General features: G+C 38.8%; 1 protein-coding gene across 10 annotated transcripts in view; it reads left to right on the top strand.

Moving 5' to 3' along the window:
• Nucleotides 1–18,249, top strand: part of GOLM1 (golgi membrane protein 1) — a 39,095-nt gene extending 20,846 nt beyond the window's left edge. For 7 of the 10 annotated variants that reach the window (XM_064643095.1, XM_064643089.1, XM_064643091.1 and 4 more), the window contains 6 exons: nt 1,349–1,403; nt 2,432–2,534; nt 8,129–8,261; nt 10,574–10,703; nt 11,960–12,247; nt 14,349–18,249. In XM_064643095.1, the coding sequence (XP_064499165.1) occupies nt 1,349–1,403; nt 2,432–2,534; nt 8,129–8,261; nt 10,574–10,703; nt 11,960–12,247; nt 14,349–14,599 (960 nt within the window). In that variant the 3' untranslated portion in view covers nt 14,600–18,249. The remainder of the gene's footprint in view (nt 1–1,348; nt 1,404–2,431; nt 2,535–8,128; nt 8,262–10,573; nt 10,704–11,959; nt 12,248–14,348) is intronic. The other 3 variants (XM_064643097.1, XM_064643093.1, XM_064643096.1) reach the window with 2 other exon arrangements.
• The last annotated feature ends 58 nt before the right edge of the window (nt 18,250–18,307 follow it).

The raw sequence follows: 18,307 nt of genomic DNA, 5'->3' as shown, positions 1-18,307 counted from the left end.
TTTTTAACAAATGAGCAAGATCTTTGCTCTTGAGTTTTCACAGTGGTTTTCACATACCAGCTTTACATACAGAATGGTGTAGAAATACTTCGGTAACAGGTAGATGACTGCCTCTTTGAAGTGGGACTCTTTAAAGGGTCAACCAAAGACAAATCTGCTCTTCTGCTGGATGCTAGCCTGCCCACTCTGATTGAACGCTGCACTTCAGCTAATCAACTCTTATTACTGTAGCTAATCAACTCTTATTACTGTAGCCTGTGTGAAAAAAGGCGCACTGATGATGTTGTCAGTGTTTCAGGGTGACTTGGGCAGACAGAATGGATGCTGCTGTTTCTTCGCAATTGGGTGGTGTGGACATATGTACACATCACTACTAGAGCAGAAACTTTGGGGAACTGGAGACTTGGTATATCCTGATCTGGGACCCTTGAACACTGAGGTTTCCCAGGACAAGAATAATGAGGAAATAGGCACTGAATCCTAAGAAATATTCTCCTAAGACTGGACTGGATTGTTTCTGAAGAATAGGTGGGTTTCTTTCTTTTTGTAGTCTTAAGAACTCTTCTACACCACACTTGCTAAATGTTAAATATGAATTTGAGTTATCCTGGTATTTTGCTCACAGCAGTTAATTTCATTTAGTCTTGATTTGGTTCCGTCAGTTTTCAGTGTTGTGGGGCATGTGCGTATATGAAATGGTAGACGAAGGTTGATGAAAGAATGGACAAAACACATTCCTATGTTGACTACCTCTTCAGAATGAGAGAGAGAGAGCAAAATGAGGGAATGGAAGACCACTCCAGCACAAAAGCAGTGGAGATGATAGTTAGAAAAGGGATACAATGCAAGGGCTTCACATTGCTTTTGTGAAGTTCCTTTATGCTCAATCATTAATGCTTTCATAGCTCATCTTTGCATGCCTGAATGCAGGTGTATTGATTCCTGAGTAAGAGGGTAATTGATAGTGAGCTGTACTATGCTGTATTCTTTTTCAAGAGATAAATACAGTAAATTTGACTGTGACTGCAGTCAATTAAAGTACAAGGAGATTAAAGTACAATAAAGCAGCAAGCAATTTTAGTATCTTTAACTTTTAAATCCTTCCTCTTTGCATCTGTGCAGTAGTACGTTCCCCATGCCCTCTTTAGTGGGGAATCTGGGTTAAAATGAATGTTTGCTGTTTGCAATAGTAGATCTGTAAAACAGCTAAAAGTTTCTGTTTGACTGTAACACAGCACTTCACAAAAAACAGATCGTTACAAGTGCTTTGGTAGGTGTTGTTTATAATATTAATGGTAATACAAGTCCTTTGCAGTTAAAACACTGTTTTTTGTTTTGCTTCTTTCAGGCAATACTGCTGAGAAACATCACAGTAAATGATCGACTGATTCAGAATCTACGAGGTATGTTGTAATATCCCTGTGCATCTCTCTCATGCTGTTTTTTAGGCCCTCTGTTTTTAAGCCTTGCATCTTTCTGGGGTCATCTGAGAATGCTGCCTTTCTTCAAGTCATGGGGATGGTGCAGGAGCTGTGATGACTTAGATACTTCTTCTGCGTAGTTCCAGTTAGGTGAGAACCATAGTTCCAGTGTGAGAATAATCTACCTCAACGGTAGAAGGATTTGTCCATGTAGTACTTCTTACTCTTACTATATAAAATAATACAGAATAAACCTAGATTAATGTATTTATTCTCTATTCTACCTTTTGCAGCATATTCTTGCATTTTTCCCTAGATGTTGGGTCATGCATTTTAGCTCTGGAGGAATTCACAAACGCCTATATTAAATAAGAAAACTCAGTCTAATTCATTTCTATTCATGTTGGTGCTTCAGAGTTGTTACTAGCAATGTATTCCTCAGGAGGTCTGGAAAATGAATTCTAAGTCCTATAAACAAGTAAATATGTTCTGTGCCGCCTGCTGGTGCCCTCATGCAGAGCTTTCTATCAGGAAGAAAACTCTAAATTATAGGTGCCTCTGTTGTTTCCGTTTCTTATACAGGAACGTAGCTGTAAATTGCGTATTATTTTGGGAAGCATTGTAAGCTTGTCTTTAGATGCCGATAAACATGAATACTGTTTCTTGCTGTGTTCTGATTGTGATTTCATAGACCTAAAGATTTTCTGGGCTGAAACCCAGCAGGGTTTGCAAATCAGAATATTCCTGATGAAGAAAAGTAGGTGAAAAGATATGTTACACTGTTTTTGCTAGTATATTTTGCTGAAAGGCTATTTTTGCCCAACCCTGAGAATCCTTGTTGAATAAATTCAACAATCATCTATGCATTTTTATGCAAAATGTAGTTAGCATGACAGGTGAATTAATTTAGTGTGCTTACTATTGATTTGTTGAGATTTCTGTTGTTGTATGTGTAGGTATATGTTTATTTGGGTGTATTTTACTATGTATTTTAATCCTGTTTTTATCAGAACACTTGAAAGAGTTACAGACAGAATATGGAAAGTTGCAGTTGGATGTTTATTGGTTTCAGAAGAACCAGACTAACCTTCAGAGGAAGTTCTCATATGACCTGTAAGTATGTGCTTTATAAAAGATGACTTCCCAAGTTGTAGGTGACTTGGTTATAACCTAGAGTATTCTTGTGTTAGCTATAGTACTGTTGGTAAATGTATGTTTTTAAGGAGAAAGTAACATCTGACACATCTTCTAAAATTGCTCACAGCTGTGAGAAGAGTGCAAACCTTGCAATCTTGGAATCTCAGTATCCACAGGCTTCTCCCACACTTCTTGATGTTCCTTCTATTGCAGGAGGTCTAAGGTAGGAGTATAATCACCTAAGAGTTGGGGGGAAAACTAAAACATGAAGAGGCTAAACTCTGATGAAGTTTGAATTCAGATAGGGGAGTACCTGATGAGAAGCTGTACTTCACTGAGCTGCCAGAGATCTTGGGTTATTTCTGGTACCATACTGATCAGACCATGTATTCTACATTACAGTTCATAGCTAGTCACATGTTTTTCTTGAGACATACCACTGAATTATAAAGCATGGATAACTGAAAAAAAAGTACTTACCAGTATCCTTACCCTAAATACACATTTCTGGTATTTCTGTGAATTTCTCCTGGGTTCTTTCTGTTCAGTAATATTCTTGTTCCCTCTGCCTGCCTTCACATTCTATTATATCTCTCCTCTGGTGTATAGACAAAAAAAGCAATAGAATTTGCTGTTTGCATGTTCTCATAACGATTTTCTATCAAGAATATAACTGTTTTAGTGATAGGTATTTTTCCATTGTTTAGCCAGATTTTGTAGGAATTATGACTAAAAGCTGAACATGGCAATCAAAGAACTTGAATTCTGCAGGCTAAACTTGAAGTACCTATTTTCTTCCTTTTTTTTCCCCACCTTAGAATGAAGGATTATTATTACTTCTTTTGCAATACTTACTGATTACCAGTTGGTTGTGACTTTTTTTTTTTTTGGTTATTACTCATTTAATAATGATGACCCAGATGGATTGTATTAGCAGAGTTGTAATTTAAGACTTCTAACAGAAAAGTAGAAGGAAGTTGGAAACTTCAGTTTGTACCAACTTTTCATTAAGCCACATTGCCTATGTGTCAAGGTGCTTTTTCCTCTCTACACTTGTGGCGTACCACACTTGTTAAGCACCATCTGTTTGCTGTTTAGTTAAATGGCAGACCTGGGACTCGTGGAACCTCAGGTGCTAGTCAGTGAATCTGTTTGCTGGTGTCTTCCTTTTAAGTCTGAGATCAGCAAGAATGAATGGATCCTTAGGTACCTGTATGTGCTGTACAGTCATGCTCCACATGACAGGTGCATCTATGAAGCAATGGATTGATAACATGTGCAGAGAAGTGATACAAAGCAACTGTAGTGAGTCTGACTTCTGAAAACTCATTTATTACCCGTATCTGGTGAAATGTTTTCATTGGTGAAATGTGTTCAGCTCTGTTGAGGAAATCACTGACAGAGTATCCCTACTTGTGGTAGTGTACTAAAGGGAATCCCTCTTCATTTAATGGAAGGTCAGGGCTGGCTCAAGGTGAAGAGCTAAGCATGTTACAGTGGTAAAGATGAGTTTCTTTTGTCAGGGTAGATGTAGAGACAGACGTGATAAATCAGCCATGTGGGAGCTGCACAGGGACTCAGCTAGCTGCCTCCAGTTGGTCCTGAGGCAGGTGCACCATTTCCTGCAGTGTCTCCATGGGAGTCCATAAAGGCAGTTATCTCAGTCAAGGAGCTATGCTTTCTTCACTAGCTTTGCTGAATAATACCTAAATGTTTGTTTTCTGTTTCTAGATGTTTATTGTAACTGTACAAGTGAGGAAAATAAACTTTGCACTCAAATTTTCGTGAAGTAATTTATAGCTTGGGTACTGTGCAGCATTCACACAGTTCTGTTAGGAACATGTATAAATGTATTTTTAAGATATTACTTGTTGTGTGCCTTTAGGGAGGATGCTGGAACATTAATATTTCATTGTTGTGTTTAGTAGAATAAATAACTTTACATTGTGTTCTGGTAGTTGTAGAAATGGATATTCGATTGTACTTCGTTACGTATGTTCTTCTTTCCTAAATGCTCACTTAATGCTGTCACTTTAAATGCTTAGAAACAAGCTTTTCCCAATGCAATTATGGGCCTAGAAAAATAAAAATTATTAGATTCCAAACTTTAGTTTTAATCTGTCTGCCTTCCTCCTGTCAGCATTAGAAATAAACCGATATGTTGCCTCTCTGTTCATCTGCCTTGCCAGGAGTGGGCATTAGACCTGATTATGTGCTTCTTTGTTTTACCTGGATTTGTACGGATGAAGGTTTTGCACCTTATGTATCAAGTACAGTTTACCCAGTGCAAAAGTGAAGAGAGTATTATTTGTCTAATTGAAAGTGTTATAAAAAGATGACAGAAGTCAAATGCCTTTTTTAACTGTACACATTGTGGATCACTCTTTTTAAACATTCAGATACTACTCTGTAGAAGGTAGTGGTAAAAACAGTTGTACATGTGGAATGCATAGGAACAAAGTCTATGAACTTAGAAAAAAAAAATCATTGTTTTTTTCTTGTACCCAAGTCTTGAAGTTTCATCTTAGCATTTTTTTTTTGAGCAAGCTTAGTGTTTTCCATAAAGAAGTCAGCAGGAGCTATGTGAACTTACTGGTGTTATGTGCCAAAATAGTGCACTTTCCTCAGCAGTCAACTTCATGGGATAGCCTTGGTGCACACTGTGCCAAGTGCTGTCTGCTCATGGTAGAGCTTCTTCAGCAAAGGCTGACTGGCACATTGACCCTTCTCTCCTGTGGCACCTAGAAAGAAACACTGGACTGATCTGTTAAATACATTTCAATATTCAGATGCATTTTGATTCCCAAGAGCTTTGTTTTTTATGTAATTACTTCTTTGGAAATTTTGCTACGTGTAAAAAATCTGATTAATTAGTTTGGTATTTGCAGACCTGACAAGTGCAAGAGTGTGAGTGCATGAGCAATCTTTCTTGGCAGGGATGAAAGGAGCTAATGATATATGCTCCTGAAGAACAAAGGTACTCTGTTTCTCTTGCTGGGGTTTGGCAAATCCAGCAGACCAGGAGGGGAGAGGCTGCACATCTGTCCCTGTGCATGCAGAGCACATCTGTACGCGCCAGGTATGCAGGTTAACACAGACACATGAAGTATGAGCACAGACAACACCAGTAGCTGCATCCCTCTCCCCTGAGAGTGGCTGTCCACTAGTGCAAAATGTGCTGTGGGGATGGTCTGGTCAGGCTGTCAGATCTGAGTCTGTAGTTTAGGCTGTCTCCACCTTTGTGCCTCTGTGCTCCTTTGAGCTCATGGAGATGAGTCTTGAATGGGCTGATGTCTCCTTTGATAGTCCTGGGAGCAGCTGGGGAGGGTATTACTTGGGCTCCTTTCTGTGTGTGCAGGTGATCTCTGTCACCCAGAAATTTACTCTATGTAATCTTGTGAGGGAGAAAACATGCCACAGAGACTGAATTTAAGAGCATTGGTTTTGCACATTTGAAATATGTCATGTTGATTGGATGAGACAGAAACTAGTGCTGTCCCTGTACTACAGTTGTTTTTGTATGCACGAGTAGAGTATTCACATCTCCAGAAATCCCTTTTAAAAGAAGTGATTTCTGTTGCAGATAATAGATTTTAAACAGTGAGTATTTGTCACAGATGTTAAATGAACTTCATTTTCATTTGTAATGTGGGATGAAAGAGCATTTGTGGAAGGCTGCATTATCGCCAACTTTAGGTTGTCTGTATAGTGCGTCTTTCTTAAGCTTGCAAAGAGGTACAGGTAATTCTGATGTCCTTTAATTTCCTAGAAATTAATGAACGTGTGCATAACTCAAGCCCATGTTGTTTTATTATCTCTGATGTTCACCAGCTTGGGAAGCGCTGCTTATTTTGGTGATTCTTCCTCGTATTAGCATTAGTAAAATCAAACTTTTGAACAATGGCGCTAGTGAAGAAGAGATGGTAATAAGGGTAATTAATTCGTCAGTTCATAGTGTAGCGATCTGCTACTGTTCTTCCTTTCTGGGTGTGAACTACAGAACAGATCTTTTGTTTTTGAAAAACAGGGGTGGAGAAGGGTGAGAGTGCAATAAAAATGAGTGCACATACCCTGAGAATTCCTTTGGATTAGTTAGTAGCTTATTTGCAGCTTGAGAAACTGGAATGTGCCTGTCTGAGCCAGCTGCTGCCACACTGGGGGTATTAACACTTGCAATAACACTGGTCAGAGCCAGAATCAGAAGACATTTACCCGCCTTCTGTCCAAGTGAAAGGGAGGAGAAACTTGCAGTGTGTTGACCGTGGTGTTATACAAAGGATGTTGAGAGAGATTTTGGATGCAGAAAGATGTGTTTGTAGGGTCTTAAGCTGACATAGTTACTTTTGAGTGGAAAAAACAAAGGAGAGAGAGAAAGGAAAAAAGGTTTAAACCCTGCAACGAACTCTTTTGCTGCTACGACCAGCGGGGAAAAGAAAGAGTGTGGTCCCCAGCCAAAACTCTTGATCGGGTAGGCTTTCCAGGGCAGTGGGTACTGACAATGATGGTGCTTTTTCGCCACATTTGCCTCTTAATGTGATGCACTTCTCAGTGGGATCCACTTGATCACACTACTGCTCGTTCCTGTTTGCAGTGGGATCAAAGCATAGTTGGGGTCATATGATGGCTAGTTTATAAGCCTTCTGTTTGTGTGTTACAGGGTAATACTTATCTGCTTTGTTACTCACTAGGTCTTGGTCTTGTTCTTCCTCTGATATAAACGGAAAGTTACAAGTTATGAAGAGAGCGGGGGAGAAAGGGTGATCTTGCTCCAATTGCAGCACTTCCCCTGAGACACTGACATAGACAACACTCCTGAGCTTTGCACAGAATCTCCAGCACAACCACAGCAAGGGAAAAGACTGCCCTGGCAGCTTTAGGAAAAACACTGCAGCAACAGCCCAAGACTTACCTTGGAGTTATGGAGCTGTAAGGGAAGGGCAGGATGCAGAAATGCAAACAGAAGACCCCTGCTGTCACAAAGGTTAAGATTTTAATGGCACTGTGTAAATATTAAAAGTATGTAAAAGATACACTGTGCTTGCATCTTTAGGGAATATCCTTTTGGAACTTGTATTAGCTACTGATGAACTCCATTTCTGTAATGTATGTCTTGCAGTGCTGCACTTTGCTGAAATATTGAGAAAGGGTGTCCAGTTTGCTAACAGTAGATCAACAACCTGTTTTTTATTTCAATTAGCACTTCGCTGTTTCCTCTTCTTGGCTAAAATCAAAGTATGAATTTCTGTTATCATACTAGAAATGCTTCAAGGATCAAAATTAACTTAACTGAAATTGAGTGGTTCATGGAAGACACACACACACACAAAAAAATCATGTAGCTTGTTGAGCTGGTCAGACAAAAGCTGTTTAAATTAATTTCTCCCAATAGAACTTGGACCACTTGCACTATGAGTTTGTCCTTAGGACTTAGGTTAACACTTTTCCCTACTGACTTCTCAATTGTAAGAACTAAGGAAATAATAACATGTTTAAAAAATATATAATTTTACAAAAGAACGTTTCAGAAGAGTGTGGATGAAAGTTAACTGTCTTATTCATGTTTTCTGCAGGTCACAGTGCATCAACCAGATGAAAGAATTAAAAGAACAATGTGAAGAAAGGATAGATGAACTTACAAAAAAGGATGTACCACAAATCAAAGAAAACAAAGAATTCTCAGAAGATTCAAAAAAATATAGCCAGGTATTGTTTGGATAATTTCTTGAAAAAAATTTTTTTTTTGCAATTCTTAAGTATTTCTCCACCTTTCTGCTGTCTCCAACTAACATTAGCCCAGCTCATTAAGTTTTGCTCTGCTTCAACATTTTTTAAATCTTTATGATCTGTCAGAAATAGTGTGATTCCAAGGACAGCCCTTTAGTGAAGATATTTTTCCTAATATCCTATCTGAACTTCCTCTGGTGCAACTTGGGGCCATTTTCTGTGGTCCTGTCACTTGTTGCCTGGGAGAAGAAGCCACCCCCCCCACCTTGGTGCAGCCTCCTTTCAGGGAGTTGTAGAAAGTGATGATGGAAGTGCAGCAATGAGCTGATGATGGTTGGGAGAGCATCAGATTCCCATGACCATGGAAGTAAGCAGATATCAGTTTGGAGCAATCAACTGTGGCTTCTTTGTCCCACTGAAGTTACTGATGCAGAGCTGCCAGGCAGGTAACCTCAAGCAGGCCTCATCATATCTAAGCTTAACTTTTCTTTTTCTTTCTTTTTCCTCTCAAGTCTTTCTCTCTGATCATTCTCATAAATTCCTCTACAAACAGCTCCACTCTGCTCTTTCCCCACTGGCCCTGGCTTTGCACCCTCATTTGGTGTTTTCTGAGATGACATTAGGGGGAAGAATAACTCTGTATGTCAGCGCAGGTGGGGTCCTGACTTGCTTGAGCAGTGACTGTGAAGGGGAGAGCCTGGGTGCTACAAGGGCTGCCACATGAGCCAGTGGTGCAAGGTCAACTGTGTATGGGGTTGCATTAGGAGTACCATGGCCACCCCATCTTTTTAAATCTCTTCAACCTCCATTCAACCCTAGAAATGTGCTGTGCTGTAGCTGGACAATCACCATTCTCTACAGGCAGCTCCAGGTTCCCTTCATAGAGGATGGGTGTTTTCAAAGCCCTGGGTACATCCCTCAGTTCATCTTTCATTTTCACCAGGAACTAATGGTGAATTGTTAGTTAAATCCTGTATTTCTCAAGAGGTCTGAGCTTTTCAGTCCTGAACACATGGAGGAAATGAAATTTCAGTGCTGCAGTTTCTCAGGCCTCTTTGGAGGAAGAGCTCAGGCTGAAAGTGATGCACTGGGGGAGATCCTGTTTTATTACAGAGGTCCTTCTGAGCCAGTGTTAGACACACAACAGAGCATCAGGGTAGGAGGTGACAGAAGGATGGTGCATGACTCAAATGTAGTGAAGCAAATGCAAAAATTTAATAATTAATAAAAAACTTAATAACCATTAATGACAACAACCAAAGCAATAATGATAATTATAATGATATTGAAACAAACAAATTTAATACAAACAAACTCCCCTCCCTCGGCCCCCTACCAAAATACTTAATTCAGATAATCTGGGAGTCATTTATGGAGAGAGGTGGTAATCTTATTGCTGTGAAAACATATGGGACTCACTTTCTTAATGGCATCCTCGAGCTCCCTGTTCCCTATGCTGTAGATAAGGGGATCCACTGATGAAGACACCACCAAGCACAGGACTGTCAAACACGAGATCTAGGGGATGGGGAGGAGATGGAAGGGGGCCTCAGGTATGCAAACAGGCCACCACTGACATACAGGGAGACCATGGCCATGTGAGGAAGGCCAATGCCAATGTGAGTAAAAGCAGTACATGGAATTTTAATTGCTAAATTGGAAGATCTTCAAGATCATGTATATGTTAGCCTTAATCTTTAAGTGGGTCAGATGCTGAGAGCAGTCTACTGCCAGAACTTAATACATTCTTAAGTAAGCTCTATCATTTTAAACAGGTACTATTGTCTAGTTGGTAATTTATGTTTTCTTTTCTTAATCCTGCATTCAGCATAGTTACGGACCAGTTCCCATACAAGCCTTACGTAACTGAAGTCTTATTATGTCCAAACACAGTTTTCCTGCCCAACAGATTACTAATAGTAGTTAATGCCATCTGTTTTTTTGCTCTGCTGACCCTGAGGCAGTAGCAGGGTAACAGTGGATAAATGTGGGGTGTTACAGTTCTGTGACGCTCAGAGAATAATCGACAGCAGTGAGCTCATTCTTACCCACAGTTAAAGAAGGTCTGTTAAAATTCTCCTAATGTGTCATGCTGTTACATAGAAACATTACTGCATATTCAAAATTGTGTGGTACTTCCATCACCAATAAAAAATTTCAGTGCAAATATTTCCAAATGTGTTGGGATTTTTTTTCCCCCTACTGAATTCTTACCTCTGTTCCATTTCCCTTTCCAAATCCAGGAGCAGTTACATAGACCAATGCTTATCTTGTGTGCATTCACTTTATAGGTCAATATTCAACTGCCAGCCTTGAAGCAAACTGAGTTCAAGCACATTGACTTGGAACAGCAGAAACCCACTGAAGATGTACCTAAAGCAGTACCTACACTAAGACAGACAGACTTGATGAAGGCTAAAGGTGAGATGGAAATCACTGTCTTACTAACAACTGATTAAGAACAGTTGTAATTTAATTGAACATTTAAAAATATTTTTGTACACAAGATCAAGATGGAAAAAAGTGACACCAAGAGTCTGAACTTTAGGTAGTTTTTCAGCCTTGGAGAAGCACTACTGAAGCATTTTTATTGCTGGCATTTCTACTGGTTCAGTTTTGTTGTAATTGACATGTTGCATATGAAGGAAAATACAAATATTTACAATTCTGGAGTCATATTTCTCATTTAATATGGAGAAAATACCCTACACTTCTGGAAGGCATGATTTTCAAGCACACTTAAAATCTGCCTGCTTAGAAAGTTTGACACATCCAGCCTGCTACTCCTCCCTAAGGAATAGCTGAAAGTTAGGCTTAAAACAAACACACATATATGCTTCCCACTTGTCACTGAGCAAAATGCAAGTAAGGACAGTAATACATAGGCGATCTGGTTAGTTAACCTAATGGTTTAGTTAATGGTTTAGTGATTGCTTTTGGTACTAAATTTCAGAAACTGTTAATTTGAGTGGACCGTGTGTGTCCATCTTGCACAGTAGTGTGACAGAATTTTGATTCCCTATTTAGTTATTCTTATATGCTATCTTAAATTACAATCTTGTCCACATGCAACTCTCATTTTAGAGAGCTAGCAATTGAAGACAACATTACATATAGTTTATTTGGGCAAATTTTATCTTTTTTAGTTACAAATGCAGATACACGGGAAAAAAGATAAGTTAATGTCTGCCAAAAATGATAGCACTCCTGTACTTCCTCTTCATATTTAAAAATAAGAACAGCCGTGGTTTACCTGCAAAGCTGCCTATGTGACTGCTTTGTCCTGAGCTACTTTTAAATACAGAGTCAATTTTATTGTTTGTAACAAAATGTAATACACAGAAACCTGATGTTTATATAGCACACCGCAATTTTTATTTAAACTGCTTTATTTCACTTGCCCGAGTTATTAACCACACACCCCAAAATTTTACAGGATGTAGAAGCATGAATCTGATGATGGTAAACAAAGTCTCCTCCTTTAGCGGTTCCCAGTAGGAAAAACATGAATTATCTTCTTTTTATCTTTGGAACTGAGGCGGTTGAAAGATATTATTTCAGAGGAAAAACAAGAATCGAATGAGAAATATAAAGCATTATTTATTAAAGGTTTTTAACTTGTGCCATGACTGAAAGGCATTATTTTTTTCACTCAGAATAATTTTTATTGTTTTCAGAAAGAATAGATGGCCCAGCTGACATCAGAAAACAGGAGCCTAAGGCAGAAGAGGAGCAGCTTTTTAGTCAGTTGAAAAAACCACAAGATCCCCTCAAGGCTGCTGCAGGTCACAAGGAGATGCTACCTGAATCAGAGAAGGAGCCAAATCCATCTGGAAATGAAAAACACATAGCTGGGCAAGATGTGTCACAGCCAGCACCAGAGCAGACTGCCAGTGAGGAAGTTGAGAGGGAACAGCTCCTAAACTACGATGCTAAGCAGGACGACTTGTCCCTGGGAAAGGCTGGTTCGTAGCATGTTAAGAACAGTATTGTTAAGAACAGTAAAGAAATGAAACTGTGGAATAGGGCATGATTTCTGCAACAGCAGTGGCAGCTGTCCAGATTTGAGTACAAGTTTTCACAAAGGTTGGTGTGATATGGGAAAGGTGTCAGTCACCAGCAGTCTTCTGCAGTCCATGGGTAAAGACGGAGGCTTCTGTTTGTGCAACATGGAGCTAGCAGGCTGGGTTCCACAGCAGCCTTACTGGCTTTCTCTCCATTAGGCTGTACAAGGCATTTGGGGAAATTAGCCCCAAAATGTTTTGGTACTGGGGCTTTTTAAGAATAGGATGCATTTGAAAAGGATGAGATGTTAACCCTTCAAAGCACTGATGGATGAGTAGAGCGTTACTTATGCATGGATGTTTTGCAGTTAGCATTACCATTGACACTGTAAAAAGACTAGCTATCAGCATTTAAAAATAAGATACGACTAAAACTCTTACGACTTCAGGTATCTGAAGTTTATTATTGTGAGTCTGCAAAAACATGGATCAGATGTTGTACAGGTGCTGGTTTCTGGTATCTACTATGTGGCCTTGAATCACATCTCCATGGCATGGAGCAGCAGAGTATTGATGTATCTAAACCTGACCAGTATCTAGACATCCCTCTGTCTATTTCTAGAGGGATTTGGTCTCAGGTGGACTCAGTAGCCCAGAGTAATCAAAAGACAAAACCTTATGGCAGTCAGAGCAGGAATTGATGCCCACAAAAAATGCTGTGTATGGTTTTCTAGTAAAGACATTCTTAGAATCATGAGTTATGAGTTGTCTGAGTGTTAACATTGTTGCTAACTTGGCAGGGATAAATAATCCCCGATAAACTAACAGCATTAATAAACTAGTATTTTTCCAACTGCTCCAAAAAGATGCTGGCCAGAGCAGGCTGCACCCCAAAGAGATGTAATTAAAAGTTACCTCAAATGCTGCCATTTTAACAGAAATAAATAGCAAAAAGATTAGGTTAAAAAAATCATCCAACAATTGGAGCAAAGAAAAGCTCTGCCATGCAGCCTGTGAAAAGTCTGCATTTCTGTGAGCAAAAAAGACTAGCGGTATGTTCTTCAGGCTGATTGTTCAACAAAAATACCATAATTACTGCACAGGTTCCTTGTAGCCAAAGGAGCCCTAAGGCAGAAATACTTCAGTATTTTCTGTGCATTCTCTGTCTTTCAGGAAGAGCTGCTTCTGAAAGTTACACAGCTTTAGGTCTGTAACTATAGAAATCTATTTGATGTGGTGGTCTGAATATGGACAACGTAAGGCTTAAAGCTTAAATTTTCAAGCCTGTTTCTAAGCCACTTACTAACTGGAGGGCTTGGCTTAAGAATATTTTGAACCAGAAGCTCTAATCTATCTTGAGTGGAGTATGTTTATACCTCTTGTGGGATATGCTTATACCTCTCTGCTGTTATGTTTTTTTCTGGCTGATTATTTGAAAAATAAGGACAGTCATTTGGCAGTCAGAAATAATGTTTCCATTTACTTTTGAGCTCTCTATCTAAGATAGTCAATAAAAGTTGCTTGAGATGAGTTAATGACTGAGTAAAGAAAATCTCTTCTAGGAAAGTACTTTTGTGTCAGGTTAGCACATCAAACTACTCTTTTTTATGCTATATTCACAGCTTTTCCCTTGCGGGACAAACTAAAACAAGAAGGGCAGAAGCTGAGACGTTTTGGTGGTAGTGGCAATACATTTAAAAGCAATATCACAGTCAAGTTTTCAGCATTGGCTTCAGCTTTTGCTCTTCCTTAGGCTGTCCCTTAATGTATTCTGAAATTGTTCAATGCTTTTTCTTTCTGTCCATCTGAATGTTGGCTGAATTTTATCGCACTTTCCAAATCCCAAAAGATTCTGGCTTTTATCTGGTTCTTTAGACAAGATTTACAGCAAAAGTTGCTCTGAAATTTAACATTCAAAATGAAAAATAATATGAAAACCTACTCTGAACAGCAATTCATTCAGCAGCAAAGTAAATTACATGGAAGATGATTACAGTCACTGTTTCTCTGTGCAATGACCCTATGGTATAGCATAAAACTACTTAATTTTAAATCTTTTCAGAAAAACAGGAACATGAAGCAATGAACCAGGACAAGGATGTTGATTACAATTTAGATGAGAATGAAGCTGAATCAGAAACAGACAAGCAAGCAGCACTTGCAGGGATTGAAAATGGTAAAAAAGGAAAAAAAAAAACATTTAAAGCCAAATACCATGTGCTGAAAATTTTAAGATGGTATTTTGCATGGTATTCTGTAGTAAGATATACCGAGTTAATTTCTGTTTTCTCTTTGAGCTTTCCCTCATGTTGATAGTGTGATTTATTTTCTGTATAGCATCACTGAAGCTACTCTTTAATGGGGGGCATGAGGGTGTGGTATCTGTAACTTTACTATACAGTATTTAATAGTCTTTACAAAATTTCTCCTGTAGTTTTTCTACATAGAAGAACTTTTTTTATGAAAAACTATCACTTCTGCCTGTTTAAGAGATTTCTTTACCTTTTTTATCCTCATTAGTTCAAAACCCTGAAGATATGAAGAACCACTTAACTGACCACGGTGAAGGAGGACAGTTGTGAACAAAGGAGGTTCATGATGCAACTTAGTCACCTCTTCGTCTATATGCAGCAATGATGGGAGCAAAGTAATCTGAGAATGTTTTGAGGCTTGAATAACGGCCCAAATGAAGTAGTATCTTCCTGTGAAGTTTTGGTACTGTTTCAGTGGGGAAAAAAGCAATCTGAAATCTCTGGAGGCTTGTTAAAGCAGTTGACGTCTGCACTGACTCTCTCCTTCCTACTGATTATAAAACTGAAATCAGTAAGCAATAAATGTAGTAACTTTGAAGTTGGCTATAGTCATACTACAGTAATGGTATATGTGGATTGTTGGTACATGAACAACAGTCCTCTGCCAAGGATGGATCTCTCCCCTGAGCAACGCACAACAGAGAAATACCCAGCCTAGTTGTAAGAACTTAAGAGGAGCTAAGCCACCGAACATGGGAAGGATGAAAAACAGTCCATGCTGCAATCTACCCTTGTGCCTATTCTGGCACTTTTTTACTGCAACATAAATATACGCAGAAAACAGAATGATATATTTCACCTGGGCCTTCTGAACTAAGTTTTTAGTTTACACTGTCTAGGTGAGTTCTTAGCTTCAAGGTTAAAAAAAAATAATCAAAACAATTCTGATAATAGTGCCTTCTTTTTAAGAGATTAGACAGGAAGATTTTTCTGAAAGCTTTGTTGGACTCTTGTTCACAAGTTCAGTAATACAGTATGATTCAGTTACCACTAACTTGCATAAGTTTAGCATAAAAATTCAAACTCACAAACTTTTTGTGACAGAAGCCCTCTGAAATGGTGTGCTACCCTTTAGTCCACCCAACCACTATCTTCCGCTAAAATGTAGGAAGGCAAACACTTGCTTTGTAGAACAGCAATCATCTCAGCTGTTCAATGTGAATATTCCTCTCTGCTGGACTTTTGAAGGAAGTAAACCAGACTAAGCATTTAGAAGATATGGCAGTGACTCCTACAGGTGAAGCGGTAGTCGTAAAGTCCTGTGTTTATCACAATCTATCATCTTGTTAATTTTCTGTAGTCTTGTCTTTTCTGTAACTTGTTCAATGTAAACTAGAAACTAGTTTACTTGCACTAACCTAGAAATATCCTCTACTTACCACTAGGGCACCCTTTATTGCAGTCCAACCTCCATGTCCGTAGCCAGCTGTTTTGCAGAATTTTTGTATTTGTGTCTGTTCCCAAGACTGACATCTGTGTTTAGAGCTGTCTTTGTGAGTATGAACCAACCTCTATTTAGACAGCAGACAGCTGTGCCTAACTTGCCAATGAGCAATTCCATCTAAGAAAATATAAATTTGTCTTTACTTTCCCTTTCATTTTGTAACTAACTCCTTTTGTGATGTGTCACTCCTCAGTGTACTACTTTACAACTCCTGAACCTTAAGATACCTAAATATGCAAGTGGAAGGTTGGCTTTTTTGTGTATGAAAAAAGTGTTAGTTCTCATCAAGTGAAGGTCAGAGCTTAAGTCAAATGCTGCCTATTAACCCCAAACACAGAAACACTTTTACTAATAGTTTTTCACCATCTAAGTCAGACAGGTCTAGGCCACTACAGTCAACAGAGCAGGGAAAAGCAAATGCTTGTAAGCAGAAGAGAAGAGGTATGAACATCTGTTCTGGTATTGGGAAACTTGGATCATTGGCTTTTTTTTTTTTTTTTTTTTTGCAAATAATGGCATGTTTTAACATCAAAATGTTTACCCATATTCTGGATGATAAAATTATTTACCCATCTTCTCAGCATTTTCATAGGACTTTATCTGTAAACAGTTATGCCTCTCAGATTAAGTTGATCAGGAATTTAATATTGATTGCTAAAGAGCATATGTTCTACGAGTATAAAATACACAGTGAAATGCTGTATTCAAGTTGAATTAACAGCTTTACCATTATCAAGTTAAGAATCCCAAAGAAAAACTACTTAGAGTAATTAGTATATTGCCAGAGAGTTCTTTTTTAAAACTGTTTTGGCTGTATTTCTGTACATCTTTGGGTTTCTCTGAGCCACCTGGACACTGTGCTCCATAAACAAGACCATCCTTGTACAAGGCACACTTGTAAACCTCTGAAAACCTGCATAAAAGCAATGTTCAAAAGCATGAAGGACTACAATTTTATTTGCAATGGCTTCAAGTGCTACAGGAATATAACTAGGGTGATATTACTTCTTTTCTGTGATCATCTTGGCATTAAATTAACACATCCTTGATTTTTTTTTTCTTAACTAAGCCTGAGCCTTTTTAAGTACGCATTTTAAAATCAAAATAATCTTGTCTAGTGAGTATTTGCCTTATTCTGTACAGTTCATCCACTTCTAATTTTAGTGAAAATGGGAAAGATGATTGTTACTCTTTTCTTAGTTCCATACATGATGGAGTTCTCCTTTACTGGCTGCTTGCTTTGGAGAAATATCAAAAGCTGTCCTGGAGCTACTGTCATGTAGTTCAAGATTTTAACGACAAGAAAAATTTTTGTGATGGCCAGATGAATTCTCAGTGCTATTTTACATCTACATATTTTAGGCTTTGTATTCCTTTGGCAGCTACACAGAAGTATCCAGGTATATTAATCATGATGATAAGCAAACAAGTAATGTGATATGCAGTCTCCTTAGCAGAGAAATTGGGAAAATCATGTCTTCAGGGCAGTGCTTCTGCTTATTTCAAGAAGCTGCAAATTGCAGGCAGAGAAGTGGGTGTTCCACTTCAGAGGTTCCTCATTCTTTTCAAGCTCTGCCTCAGTAATATCAGTGCTGCTGCTCAGGATATGCAGCTGCAGTGATATTACTCTACAGTAAAATTAGGTGATAGAGCAAACACAGAAAAGGGTCTTGCATGGTCAAGAAGGAATTAAAAGCTCAGCCCTACAGAGGAAGTAATTTTACACCAAAATAAGAATTGTCCTGTCCAACAAAGGATTTGCTTATATAGCCTAAGTATTGTTTGGCCTTAAGTAGGGGGTTTATCAAAGAACAAGTCACCTTTTTGAACATTTTTTCCCCTCTTGTAGTAGGAGGTTTCTCAACAGCTTACCTCTGTTATTTCTGAAAGCACAGGAGGCAGAACTATTCTAGGAAGGAAAGGGGAGGTTTGGGGCCTCTCCTGTTTTGGATATCTATCTCTGTCTATCACTACAGAACACAGTAGGATCTAGCAGCCCCACTAGAGTCAAAGTGGGGAAAAAAGGTAATTTAAGAACTGAGTGATGTAACAAAGCAGCAATCTCTGCTTTCCAAGGCAAGTAGCATGATTGAAACAAAGTTGCAGAGTAAAAATACCCCTCAATGTCTGGTGCTATTGCTAGTGACTATGGCAGTGTTTGCTGGGCAGATTCTCCAGTACCATGAGAATAAAGACAAAGGAACAAACTCCAACTAGGAATCACTCCGTTTCTCACTGTCTTCACAGGCTTCTTCTACATTTCAG

Source organism: Pseudopipra pipra, chromosome Z (genome assembly GCF_036250125.1).
Source record: "Pseudopipra pipra isolate bDixPip1 chromosome Z, bDixPip1.hap1, whole genome shotgun sequence".
Classification (NCBI taxonomy): Eukaryota; Metazoa; Chordata; class Aves; order Passeriformes; family Pipridae; genus Pseudopipra; species Pseudopipra pipra.
This window is presented reverse-complemented; position numbering and strand designations above follow the sequence as displayed.